The sequence below is a fragment of the Heterocephalus glaber genome, unplaced genomic scaffold, assembly GCF_053883595.1.
Source record: "Heterocephalus glaber isolate CG9 unplaced genomic scaffold, H.glaber_assembly_v1.0 deba00001479, whole genome shotgun sequence".
Taxonomy (NCBI): Eukaryota; Metazoa; Chordata; class Mammalia; order Rodentia; family Bathyergidae; genus Heterocephalus; species Heterocephalus glaber.
The window spans coordinates 2,179,682-2,192,977 of record NW_028258316.1 but is presented as its reverse complement, the minus strand read 5'-3'; the positions used below and the strand labels follow the sequence as shown (position 1 = coordinate 2,192,977).

General features: G+C 58.1%; 1 protein-coding gene across 7 annotated transcripts in view; it reads left to right on the top strand.

Annotated features, from left to right (window-relative positions):
• Positions 1 to 13,296, top strand: part of Vav2 (vav guanine nucleotide exchange factor 2) — a 120,056-nt gene that overhangs the window by 21,466 nt on the left and 85,294 nt on the right. For all 7 annotated transcript variants that reach the window (XR_015439799.1, XM_004848994.3, XM_087182963.1 and 4 more), the window contains exon 2: positions 5,263 to 5,379. Coding sequence is in view for 6 of the 7 variants with exons in the window: in XM_004848994.3 (XP_004849051.1) it covers positions 5,263 to 5,379 (117 nt within the window). In the remaining variant the exon portion in view is untranslated. The remainder of the gene's footprint in view (positions 1 to 5,262; positions 5,380 to 13,296) is intronic.

Sequence of the window (13,296 nt, the reverse complement as noted above, 5' to 3'; positions counted from 1 at the left end):
GGTGTGAAGTTGTTGAAGAGTCCTGGGAGGCTCCCTGTGTCCGTGGCATTTACTGGAGCCTGGGGACCCCGGCTCTGCAGGTGGCTGAGGTTTGCAGAGAGGGTCTCTTCCCTGGACCCTGGGAGCTGCCGTGCCGCCCCTCTTGGGTTGGTGTCCAGGCCTCTGTGCACGGCGGGTGGGGTGGGCTCTTCTCCCACTGTCCAGCTGGTGTGGCTGTGAGTGGAGAGTCAGGGCCCGTCCCCAGGCGCCCGGCAGGGGCATCCCTCCTGGGGGCTGCTGGCAGCCTCCTGATACAGCAGCCAGGGACGCCTGAGGGGCACGAGGCCAGGCTGAGACCCGGGGGCCCGGCCTGGGCTGCAGTTGCAGTTGCAGGCCACTGGCCACTGTCCTCCTCTCGCCTGATTCTGCATCTGCTCACTGGGGTTCAAAACCAGAGTCCCTGGAGGGGATGGATCCGTGGTGGACGCAGAGCTCCTGAATGGGATGGGCAGGGGACTCAAAGGCTGGGCTTCGGCTTAATGTTTTTAACGGGACTTTTTGTTTTCTTTTGCTCTGCAATTCAGGCTGGCCTTGAACTCACTGTGCAGCCCAGACTCGCCTTGAACTTGCAGCCAGTTCCCTGCCTCAGCCTCCTGAGTGGTGGGTTCACAGCTGTGCACCCCCGCACCTGGCTCTGTTTTCTTTATGAAATCCTGTTGTCCCCTGATCGGACTCACAGAGGGCAGCGTAAGGGTCAGCGACCTGGCCTCAGAGGCAGAGCAGCCCAGATGTGCCAGCTGTGCCTCACACATCTAGCTAGCAGCCTTGGGCAGGGCTCTCTCCCAACCCCGGTCTCCTTCTATAAATTGACAATCCCTTCACTGACTCAAGGTTGCTGTGAGGAGCCAGGGGTGGGGCTCTTGGCCTTGCCCCTGGAGTTCTGGAAAACCCCGAGTATAGCGGGGCTTGTGTGGTGGCCAAGAGTCAGCATGTGCAATGCCCAGGGGTCAGCACGGGAAGGGACCGGATGCCTCGCTGTAGAGATGAGATGTCCAGGTGCTCATGGTGAAGGTCTGCAGGGGCCACATCACTGGGCGGGATCAGCCACTGCTGCTCTGTCTTGGCCACCTGAGCAGGAGCCAGCCACAGGGAGGGCGCAGCCTCTAGCCTAGGAAGCCCAGATCTCCTGTCCGCGGTGAGACAGGATGCCCCCCACGCCCACCCCATCACCTGGGCGCCCCGCTGTCCTGACCCGACTGCAGCATGTCAAGCTGGGGGCAGAGTCCTGGCCCCTTGTGCCTTACAGGGGAAGCAGAGGCACTAAAAATGATGTTGGGCACACTGTGGTCAGCCTGCTCAGGTTGCCTGTGTTCAAACTCAGTTCCCTGGTGAAGGTGGTGCTGTGTGACCGGCCAGGGAGCCCCTCCGGGGCCTCAGAGTCCCCCTCTGCTCTCATGTGTCCGAGGTCGGCCAGTGTCCAGCATAGGCTGAGCCCCAGAGGGCCAGGCAGTCTGTCCAGCAGTGCCCAGAGCCCTGAGGGTGCAGTAGGGTCCCCACAGCCTTGGGGCCCCTCCCTTACTCGGGCTGTCCTCCCCAACCTGCCAGGTGGTCCTGAGTGGGGCAGGGAGCACTGTCTCCACTATGGGAGGTTGGTTTTACAGCTGCACACAGAAGGGGGCGTGGTGGCCCTCACGCACCTCCCGTGTCCCTCCGCCCCCCACCAGGTTCCTCTGAGGCTGAATGACAGATGACACCGGGCAGCTGGCTGAGTCTGGCCTGAGCCTTGTGTCTGGCACTGATCTGGTTCCGCCCGATCAGATCCAAGGGGCTGACCGAGACCGAGCGGGTGTCCAGCAGCACCCGAGCTGGGTGGCCCTCACACTTGAGGAGCATCCCAAGCCATCCACCATCTCTCGGCCCGACCTTTGGGTCCCTTTCTAGAATCTGGATTTCTCTGCTGTTGGGACAGCATGGCTCTGAGCAGCCAGGCCCAGCGGACTGTTCCCTTGGGCCTTGGGGCCATGGGGGGAGAAGAATGTGGACTGGCTCTGCCCCTCGCTCCCCACTGGGGCTCAGTTTCCCTGCTCTGCTCGTTCGGGTGAAGGAGAGCAGGAGGTGGGCCACTGAGGAGTTGTGGATGCTGACAGGGGTGGCCCTGGCACTGACCCCACCCAGACCCTCCCCCAGGGGCCCTGTCTTGAAGCAGACTTGGGTTTGTTCCTGGGTCTGCCGCCTTCGGGTTGGGTGCTGAGGTCCTAATGCTAGCTGCCTCAGTTTCCCTTTGTGTAAACAGAATGAATAAACACAAACGAGGGGCCTCGGGACACAGTCTGTGAAGGGGGCTGGGCCTCGGGCACCAGCTCTGCACAGTGGGGCCGAGAGCCACTGAGCAGCTCGTTTATCCCTAGCCTGTCACTCCAATGCTAGAAGTCCTCCAGGCCCTGGCCTGGGTGCCCGGGACGGGCACTGAGCAACACCAGGAGGGATTCCTGAAGCTTAGGTTGGCCAGAGTAGCCAAGGGTGGGGTAGGGCTAGGCCAAGCGGAGGCCAGGCCCCCTGGGCAATGGACGCGGGTTCATCTGAGCCTGAAAGGAAGCCTGCCCTGGCCAGCTGTGATTATGGTCAGGCCCTGTGTAATTACCTCTAAAGTGGGAGGCTGAGGAGGCATTAAAATAAATGCCCTGTGGAAATTAGAGATGGCCGTTTGCAGAAAATACTTGAGCCAGTGTGGAAGCTGCAGTGTGAGCCCCAGAGCAGGACACGCAGAGGGCAGAGTGGGGCTGCCTGCTTGGGCCCACCTTGCAGGTTTGCAGGCCAGGCTTTGCCCATGTGCCCTGAGCTCACTGTCTCAGTGGCAGAGGCTGGGAGCCTGGGGTCAGAGCCGGGCGTGGCTGTCTTTCTCGGGGTTCCTAGGGGGAGAAGTGCAGCCTCTCCCAGCTCTCGGTGGCCGCTGGCCAGCCTTGGCGTTCCTGGCCAGAGTGACGTCACTCTGGTCCCTGCTTTCCGTGGTCACGTGGCCTTCGCCCTGTGTGTCTGTCTCCAGTCTCCATGTCTGCCTCTCTGTCTTTAATCTTATCTTTTTATTGCAGTAAAGCATACAGAACATAAAATTCACACAAGCTTAAATATCACGATTCCGCTTGCATTACAAACCCAAAGTGTAAATAAAAAGCAAGATAAAAGATAGATGATAGGAAATAGGGAGAAAGATCTTTCTCCGAGGGGAGGGGACCAAGACATGGAGTGGGAGGAGGGCAGGAGGGACAGAGGATAAAAAAGAAATTAAGATGTGTTCTGTGCATGGACCAGGTCTGTATGGGGAATGTAAACATTAGGTACTACACACGTGTACTCATGAAAAAAGACGAAGGAGAGAGAGAGAGAGAGGAAGAGGGAGAGGGAGAGACCTCTTCCTGAACACCGAGGGGACCAGGAGCAGCCCTGGGGACTTCCTGTGAGTGGAGCCCAACATCGCTTGCCCTCGTGGGTCTGTGTCCCTCAGAATCAGCAAGCCTTGAAGACGCAGCTTAAGGAGCCTTTTGAGACCCTCATTGCCAAAGCAGCAGGTTCCAGCCAAAAGTGGATTTTAATTTAGTTAAAATAGGGTGAGAAACTGAGTGCTCCGGTTGGACTAGCCACATTCTGAGTGCCTGGTGAGCACGCGTGTGGTGACTGCCCTCTTGGACAGCAAATCCAGAGGATGTTGCCATCATTCTAGAGTTCTGTTGGAGGATCCCGCTCTAGGCTCACGGTGGCTGAGTAGCAGTGGCAGCTCAAATTGCGTGTGGTCCTGGTTGGGCCCTGCACCAGACTTTTGTTTCTGTTGTAAGGGACCCTTGGGTTGTCCTCTGTGAGAGTGAGGAGTGTAAGGTCTGGCGGTTTCTGTGGGGCCTCTGCGTCCCTGTCCCGGTTTTGACAGGGGTTGTGTGGCTAGGGAGAGGACGCCCTTGTCCCTAGGAGACGCAGGCTCAGGTGCCTAGGTGTAAGGGAGTGTCGGTTTCCGGCAACTCGGGTCTTCAGAAGAGAGTGTGCAGAGGGACAGACAGACGGGTGCAGGTGCAGCGAGTGACGTCGGGGAACAGGAGTGGGTCTCTGCCCAGGGCCCAGCCTGTCCGGGGTAGGGAACCGGGGCCCTGCCTGCTGCGGGGACGGAGGTGAGCGTCGGAGCCCGTGCCCCTGTGGTGCTCTCCGTGCTCTTGGTTTGTGCAGCCTGAGCGTGTGTTGAGGATGAGTCTTCATTTCTGACTCCTGCTGACCTCTGTCTGGCCAAGTCTGCTGTTTGTCCGTTTCTGGGGGCGGTGGGGATGCATTCTGAGGTTCTCTCCAGGTTGTGCAGTTTGTCCCTCGAGGGTTTGATGAGTGGTCTGAAGTCCTGGGCCATTTTGGGCCGTGTGTGCCAGGGTCCCAGCCTTACACATACCCATGCTGACCTGCATTGGGGGGCTGATGGCCCCCGTGTGCCAAATGCCCCCTGTGGGCTGGCATGGTACACAATTAGCCCAGGGAGGCAGGTACACTGGGAAACCAGGCCTCAGGAGCCAGGCCACCCTCCCGGTCTCATGTGCTACACTTGTGCACGTGGGACTCGAACTCAGGGCCAGCCACCAGCTGCCTGGTGAAATTCTTTGCCGGCTGCTTCTGCATGAGGCCTGGAAGTGCTGCTGCTCGCCAGCCCCTCCCCGCATGCCTGCCGTGTCCACGTCTAGCCCGCGCAGGCTGGGACAGGAACTCAGCTGTGGGACGGTGGGTAGAGAGGAGGCGACCCAGATGTGATGTGGGCGGTCTGGCCTCGTGCTACACTGCTGCTGCTCCCGGGCTGTAGGGCTTCCTGTGGGATGGTTTCTGGCTGTTGGCTCCGTTGCTTTGGAGTGGTTAGGGGTTCAGTGCTGCCGGGAGTCACGCGTGTGGCACGCTCCACCGTCCCTGCTGACATCAGGCCATGATGGTCAGCATTAGGATGTGCTGGGCACATGTGGCCAAGGGTGTGGGGTGGACACTTGTGATAGCTGAAGGGAGCAGGGAGCCGCCAGCTGCGTCTCAAGCTCCTTGGAGGAGGACGCATCTTCCCGCGGGGCCTTGTCAGGCCTTGCAGCTCTGGACCGCGGGCCGGCCAGCAGGGGTCAGGGCTCTACCCAGCCCCTCTCCCAGCCCTGGCCAGTTCTCAGCTGCCCGCTGGGCTGTCCCTCTGTGCCAGAGCGGGTGTCCACACACAGCGCTCGTGGCTGCTGTCGCTGTGAGTCCACGGGCCTGCCAGCGTACTAACCGCCTCCTTCTTGTCTCTAGTTCCTGTGTTTGAAGAACATCCGCACCTTCCTCAAAGTCTGCCACGATAAGTTTGGGCTGAGGAGCAGCGAGCTGTTCGACCCCTTTGATCTCTTCGATGTTCGTGACTTCGGGAAGGTGAGTGGCCCCATCCCCAGGCTCAGGCGTGGATGTGGTGCGGAGTGTGGCTGGGCCACGAGGGACAGGTTGGGGCTGGTTGCCACCAAGCCACGCCACGTGCAGACCGGGTTCCCAATGGAGGGCTCGAGTGGCGGGCCTGTCATCAAGCTGGGCAGCAGGACGGCCCTGCCTGTCCCCCTCAGGTGGTGGCAGGTGTTCCAGGCCTGGCGAAAAGCAGGGCTGGGGCTCCCACTGCCAGGGGACCTGAGCTGGGCGGGGCCAGAGGCCCTGGATGGCCTTGTTGTAGCTTCCTGGCCGGCCTGGTACAGTGATGTGGGCGTCACTTGCTGTCGGAAGCACAGCAGGTCCATGGTTTCTCCTTTTCATCAGTGGGGTCAGGACTTGTGACCGGCCAGTGCCTGTCCCTGCTGCTCTCGGAGCTCTCTCTCCCAGCCCCATGTGGGCGGCTTCCTGCCTACTGATGGGGGATGGCAGACGCTCCTCACCTGATTTATTTGAGGGCTGTTATTTGGACTTGGTGCCAGAGGAAATGTTCTGTGAATACATGATTTATGAACTGCAAAGGAATTTTATATCTGCAGCTGCAGATGCTGGGGAGCGGGTCCAGGAGGAGCCCATGTTTGCAGTCCCGTGATGTCAATGGGCGTGTGTGATGGGGCTTCCCATGAGCAGCCACTTGGCACGGGGTGGGGGGCGTCTCCCCCTCAGTCCTCGATTCTGTAGACCTGAGGTCTGGGGACTCCTGCAGGAACCCGTGTGTGTCTGTGATCATCAGCTCTTAGAAGTTTCCATCTGTCTCTTCTGTGACACACAGCAGTCCTGTGCCCAGGGCCCAGGCATGTTTGGGGTCTGTGACGCAGGTCACAGTGCCTCGAGGGTGTCAGCTGCCAGCAGCCTTGAGGCTTGGATGGCGCCATGCAGTGTCGCTTCCCACGAGAGGCTTGCAGTTCTGCAGCTTTGTTTTCGATGGTTTGGCGCCGGTCCTGGTGGACAGCAGAGCAGAGTTTGCCCGCAGGGCCTGGGCAGGACGAGGCCAGTGGGCCAGAGACACACACATGTGCATGTGCATACACAAACTACACTTGCACACACACATTCACACACAGCTGTCTGCACACAGCTCTGACATACTCATATACGCGCTCACACACTTACATATTCATATAGATACATACATGTTTGCATCATAGTTGTGGACATGCGTGTTCACACACGCCATTTAGATGAGGGACTCGGTTGCACTCACAAATATTCCCACGCCCATGCACACACCCCCTATTCACACTTACACACATGTTCTCATACTCACATACACAGCTGGCACTGAGAAGAGTCGCATGGAGAAGAGCCAGGCCCAGCCCAACCCTGGCCCAGAGTCAAAGTCCAGACTATTCAGTGTATAATTTCATGTTGTTTTTAATTTGCTGCAGCAGAATGCAGTGATGTAAGATGCACATAAATTTGCATTAAACTCTCATCAGACATCTGGCCAACTGTGTGGCCAGGCATTCGCAAAGGGACGCCCTTGTCACTGCAGCGGTTCCGCCGCGTGCTGTGCTGGGGCCTCCGTCCTGCCTGGCCCTGGTCTGCCCTCGTCTCCTGGGGCTGGTCAGTGGTGGGGCTTTGCCACACCCTGGCATCTGCCTGTGGGAAGCGGAGAGTGGACGGTGGGGTTGGACCTTGAGTCACGGTGTGGGGTGCGGGACCTGGCGGTGACGTCATCACTTTGGTTCCTGGCTGAGCTGAGGGCCGGAGTCCAGCCTCGAGCACTGCTGAGGCCCTGCGCGGCCAGCTGTCTTCCCCATTCAGCCCTGAGCTCAGGCTGCCTTGGCTTCTCACCGTGGGCTCTATCAGGTCCCAGTGGGGTAACTTGGGCCCTCGCCTCCTTGCCTCCGACCCGCAGTATGTGTGGGCTGCACACCCGCCTGGCCCCGTGGCTCCCTGTGGGTGGCTGCCTGCCGTGTCTGGCAGCGAATGCAGATTACCACAGGGCCTGCAGCACGCTCCCTGTCAGTTTCCTCCACGCTTTCCTCTGTAAAGATGGAGTGCTTGCCCCGTGGAGGCAGAGCCAGGAGCTAAGCTTGTGGATCTGGGTTCCAGCTCACCAGGTGTGGCCTCACCCAGTGACTCAGTTTCCCCAGGGCCTGCTTGGAATGGCAGTGGTGAGGTGCCCGTGAAGGTTGTGGGGCTGGGAGGGGGCCGTGGGCCTGGGCTGCTTCCCCCACTCCACACCTGAGCTGTGGCTGTGTCCTCCCTTAGGCCGTGTGGCCGTGGCCTGTGTGTGTTGTGGCCGGTGGCTAAGTCACCCAGGACTGTGTACTGCGCTGGTCCCTGGCAGCGGAGGTTTGGGTCCCACAGTGGCAGCCTTGCCCCGGGCCTGCTCCTCCACCCAGGCTCCGTGGCCACCTGCCGTGGTTTCCTGTCGTTGCCATCCTCCTTGTCCACGTGGAGAAGGCCACAGTAAACCTGTGGTTAGCACTTCTGTGCAGAGTGAGGCCTGGAGCCAGGGCACGCGGGGGTGCTGGGGGTCTGGGCTCTGACTGGCTCTGTAGTCTTGATGGTATTTTTGCAGGGCGGGGTGTTTTGGGCCAACCCTGTTGTGGATATTTTTGCTATCTGTAACTTGGTCCAGTAGGGACACCCGTGCCTGCTAGAGGTGTGCCCAGCACTTTCCAGCCACATCAGCCCACGACGCTCTTGGCATTGCTCTGCCCTCCCTCCCTGTCCCTGCCTAGCCCTCAGCCATGACGAGTGTCCCAGCAGGATGAAGTTGGCACCTGCCCCTCTCTGGGAAGTGGAGCTCCAGATCACAGTGCAACTGTCACCTCTGGGTAGGGAGGCCAGTGGCAAAGGCATAGTGTCCAGGGCTGGCCCTCTCACTGCCGTGGAGGTCTGTATTGGTTCTGGGTCAGCCAGAGGACAGTCCCACAGTCCGGGGGTGTGAGGGTGGAGTTTCCCTCCTATGCCCACTTGCCCGGCTGTCTCCCGTGTGCCTTCGTTGGGTTCGGAGCACGGAAGGACCCATACAGAGCAGCCGCCCCATCCATCTCAGGCTGGCTTAGAAAGTGCCCCGTTTCCCCCGTCATTCAGAAGGCTTGTTGCCTCTCAGGCAGTGTCCAGGCTCTGGGTTTAGTCCTTCATTTTCTAAACATCTGCCTCTCAGCTTCCAAAGTTTCTCATGTGGGTGAGAAGTTGTCCCTTGGGTAGACAGAAGCCCTTCATTTATTCATGAATTCGCTCACTCGCTCACTCACTCACTCACTCATCCAACCACTCCATCCACTGGTCCATCCGTCACTGATCTTGTGTGGCTACATCCCTCTCTGTCTAGCATCTGCTTCCTGTCTCTCCATTCTTCCCCCTCCATCATCCATCTCTCTATCCCTCGTCCCTTCCCTCATCTATCCACCCATCCGTTGTTTAAGCGTATCATTTACTAAGATTAGGAAGTCCCCACTACACTGGAGATAGCGTGGAGAGGAGGATGCAGATGGTCTTTGCCTTCAGGACACCTCAGTTAGCTGCCAGGCTTTCGTGGTAGAAAGAGCAGTGAGGAGGTGTAGATTTCTGAGTCCTCACTGTGAGGTCGGCGATATTATGATTTATATCTCGATGTCCCCCCAAAGCATACTGAGCCCATGGGTGGGGTGTGATTCTCTTCGTGGATTGGTCCACTGAGGAGTTCATAGCTGACTGTGGTGTGGGGAGAGGTGTGGCTGGAAGTGTTTATCTCCCTTCCTCCTTCCTCCATCTCTGTCTGCTTCCTGCCGTGCCATGAGCTCTTTCTCCTCTGCCAGGCCCCTCTTACTAGGCTGCCCTGCCTTGGAGCCAGTCAGCTATGGACCGGAACCTCTACAAAGTTGTGAGCCGAAATAAACCTTTTCTCCTTAGAGTTGTGGGTGTCAGCTCTTGCGTCTCAGCAACGAAAGAAGTAACTAAGACAGGTTTTCGTACTGAGAGTGTGGTCATTGCTCTGATGTTACCTGACCATGTGGTTCAGAGCCTTAGGGACTGGCTTGCAGGAAGACTTGGGGAAGGTTTGGAGATGCCGGCTGGGGACGCAGCATTAGAACACTAAAAGGTGAGCTTGATGGAGGTTCTTGTCAGAGCTCAGAAGACCAGAATGTTGATAAAAAGCAGATGGAAAAGACCAGGCTCAGGAGGTTTCATTTGGGAATAAGACTTCACTGGCAGTTGAACTCCAGGCCATGTGTGTTATTCTTTAGCAGAACATTTGTCTACATTTTGCCCATGTCCTAAGACTTTGTAGGAGACTGAGATTAAGGGTGGCAGACTAATTAATCTGATGGAGGAAATTTCAAGGCAGCCAAACATTCAGGCTATGTCTTGGGTACTGTTGGGGACTTTTAGCCAGCTCTACATTAAGAATCCAGAGCAACCGGGGTGTGGTGGCGCACACCTATGATCTGAGCACTCTGGAAGCTGAGGCTGGAGGATCGCTGCGAGTGGGAGGCCAGCCTGGGCTACACAGTGAGTTCAAGATCATCATAGGGAGACTCTGTCTCAAACAAAATGAAACAAAACAAAACACCCTCCCAAACCAAAACCAAAACAAACAAAGTAAGAGCAAATGGACCAGTGGAGTGATTTAAAAATTTTGCGTTCAGCCAGAAAGGAAGCTCTGGTAAAGAGCAGAGGAGGGTTGAATTGCTAAACACATTAGAAGCCAATGCCAGGGATTTAGTTCAGTGGTTCCGTTGCCTGCCTGGCAAGTGCAAGGACCCGAGTTCGATCCCTGGTACCAAAAAAAGAAAAAAACCCCCAAAGAACCCAAGTACAGGATAATAGAAAAAAATAGCCTGAGGGCATCACAGGAACCAGCAAGACCCCACGTTTGGCAGGCTCAGAATTGCAAAACTGAGAGCGGGCTTTGAGAGAAAAGAGCCCCAGGGCATCATGCTAGAGAAGAACAACAGCCTAGGGAATTGATTCCCCCAGATTCCAGTGCTCCGTATCCAGGCACTGTGAGGCCTCTGTAGCTACCAGCAAGAGGCAAAGGCTCTGGGTGCTGCTTGAGCTGGCTTGAGCTGGTGGCAAGCCTTGGTGTCATCCACCTGGTGCTGGTTTTAGGTACATGAAGAATGCAGGAGTTGTGGGGTCAGGAGGCTTCCACCCAGATTTCAGAGTGGTGGCCTGGGAGCCAGGCAGTGTGCCCTGAGAGGGCAGTGTGTGAAGCTGTGAGTGTGAGGCCGAAGGTGCAGTGGAGACCCCAGAGGGTTAGCGAAGCCAGGAGTGTGGGTCATCTGAGAAAAGCTGCCAGCAGCGAGCAAAGTCAGCTCGAGAGAGCAGCTGTAGGGGCTGGCAGCCCAAACACACTGGGGTTCACATCTTGTCACAGACTGCCCCTGCCGCGGACATGGACATAGGGCTCACTGTTTGCCTGGTGGATTTTGGTCTTGCATTGGCCCATCCTTGTCTATCCTTTCCCTGCCGTTTGGAATGGGAACGTCTAATCTGTGCCATTGTATGTTGGAAGTGTTCGATTTTCTTTTGATTTTTACAGGGGCTCCCGGCTAAGAGTTTGCCTGGAGTCTCAGAGGAGACTTTGGACTTGGACTTCTCAGCAGCGCCAAAACTGTTAGGACTTTGGCAGCTCCTAGAGATGGATTAAATGCATTTTGCTTAAAGGGATGTGCGTGTGTCTTTGGGGGGCCAGGGGGAGAATATTATGGCTTTTATCTAGATGTCTCTCTGAGGCCTCCTGCACTCATACGTGGGGCTTTTGGGAGGTGGTTGGATCATGGAGGTGTAATAATCATCAGTAGATTAGTCCACTCATGAGTTTGTAGCTAAAAGTGCCGTTGGGAGGTGAAGCCTGATTGGAGGAGGTGGGTCACGGGGGTGTGGCCTAGAAGGGACTATCTCTCTCCCTCTTTCCTTGGACCTTCTCTGCTTCTGCTGCTGCACCACGAACTCTTTCTCCTCTGCGATGCCCATCCGCTGCGCCACCCTGCCTCAGAGCCAGTCGACTGTGGACTGAAACCCTTCACGAACTGTGAGGCAAAATAAACCTTTCCTGTTTTGAGTTATGGGTGTTGGGTATTGTGTGTCAGCAGCAAGAGGAGTAACTAAGCCAGCTGACCCTAGTCTTCATCGAGTCCCCAGCCTGGTGTCATCCTCTGTGCTTTTATGGTCAGAGGGGCATGACAGGGACCCTGTGCGTTACCAGTACGATAGGTGGTGGGCTGTTCGTGGGAGAGCCTGACCTTCCGCTCCCTGAGCCTGAGGCTAGGAGGAGGGCTGAGCTGGGCAGGTGCCTAGCTCCTCCTTGACCTGCATCCCAGGGTGCCTCCCAACATCGGGCAGGTTCCCCCGCTTCTGGTCCCCATGCTGACCTCTGTGGACCCTTGAGGGCCGTAGGAGCCCTGGGAAGCCACGGCGGAAAGCCACTGTCCTGGGTGGGAGGGCAGGAGAGAGCTCGGCTTCCTGTGAGTCCTACCCAGCCAAGAGTTGGGCCCTGCACCTCGGTCTTAGCTTCTGCTCCCACCGGGAGGGAGCCAGGGCCGTGGTGTCCTGCCCCTGGCGTCCTTCCGAGGATTCAGGGAGGAAGTGAGCCCCCTGGTCCTGGTTTCGTGAGTATTTCTTCCTCCTTTGGTCACTTGCCCTGAGGTTCTGGAGGGGCTGAGGATTCAGCAGGCTGGTTCCGAGGCTTTTTGCCTTGGCTGCCTTCCCTGGTGTTTTCCCCAGGGCTGCGTTGAAGAGATCAGGTTCCAGCTCTGATGAGTCCGTCTGGGAAGCTTTCTGTTCTGTGGGGCGGCTGTGTGAGGGCCGTGCCGGGCTCTGACCGCCTGGCAGCTAGGCCAGGCCGAGCTGACGCAAGTTCCCTGGGTCCTGCCACCTCCCCGCCGGCGGCCAGAGTCCTCTGTATCCTTCACGTCCAGTTTCTGGGGGTTTGTCTTGTGGGTTTGTCCCGTCGTGGGCGAGGCCCCCTGGGTGGCCCCTAGGCTGATTCCTTGGGGACCTGGAATTCAGCCTGGAGGGAGGGTCGTGGCAGCTTCCGGGTTTCCATGACCTTCCTCTGAGATCTCAATTTCTGACCCTGAGGGTACTAGTGAGGTATGGCAGCCCCTGGCTCCTTACCATGAGGCAGACACCGTGGCTGGCCGAGCAGCCTTTGCATGCTGCGATATTGCCTGTGATCATCCCATTTTATAGACCAGACGTTGAGGCTCACGGGAGGCAAGCAGTCTCTTCCACAAGGCCCAGGGGCCCCACATCCTCGGCCCCACCCCAGGCTGTGCCCACTCCTGGGAAGGTGATGACATCCGGCCAGCTCGGTCGCCTGCTAGCTGGTGGCTTTCCCCGAGCCGCCTCTGGGCTGTGTGACACAGACAGCTGTACCCATGTCCTGTGGAGCCAAGCTGCCACGGGCAGGTGGTGCTGTGACAGAAGACATCTGTGGGGCTGGAGCGGGGAGCAGGGAGGGATGGAGACTTGTCACTATCAGGTCAGGGGTGAAAGTGACCGGATCTGTGGACAGTGGAGGCTAGGAGGGTGGGAAGGGCTGGAAGGAGGCGAGCCTGGTGGAGCTGCCCTTCCTGCTGGAGGCAACAGAGCTGCAGGGTGATTCTGGCTGCCAGAGGTCGGGGCAGCTGACCCCCTTCTGGGTCTGGTGAGGCTGGGCAGGCTGGGAGCTGCCCCTGGAGTCTTCCCAGGCCGGAGCCACCCACCCACTGCTGGGCTGTGTCCGCTATGAGCTGGCGAGTGGCACACCTTGCAGTGAACGGGTTTGTGGTTCACGGAAACGTTTCTCTGGGCCACACCGGCACTTCCAAAGTGCTCAGCGGGTCCCCTTCGAGGACCACTTGCTGATGAGGAGGGTCACCTGGCCCGCATCCCCAGGCCTGCACTCCATTCTACAGCCCCCAGCCTCTCTGCCCTTCCCTCGGTTAT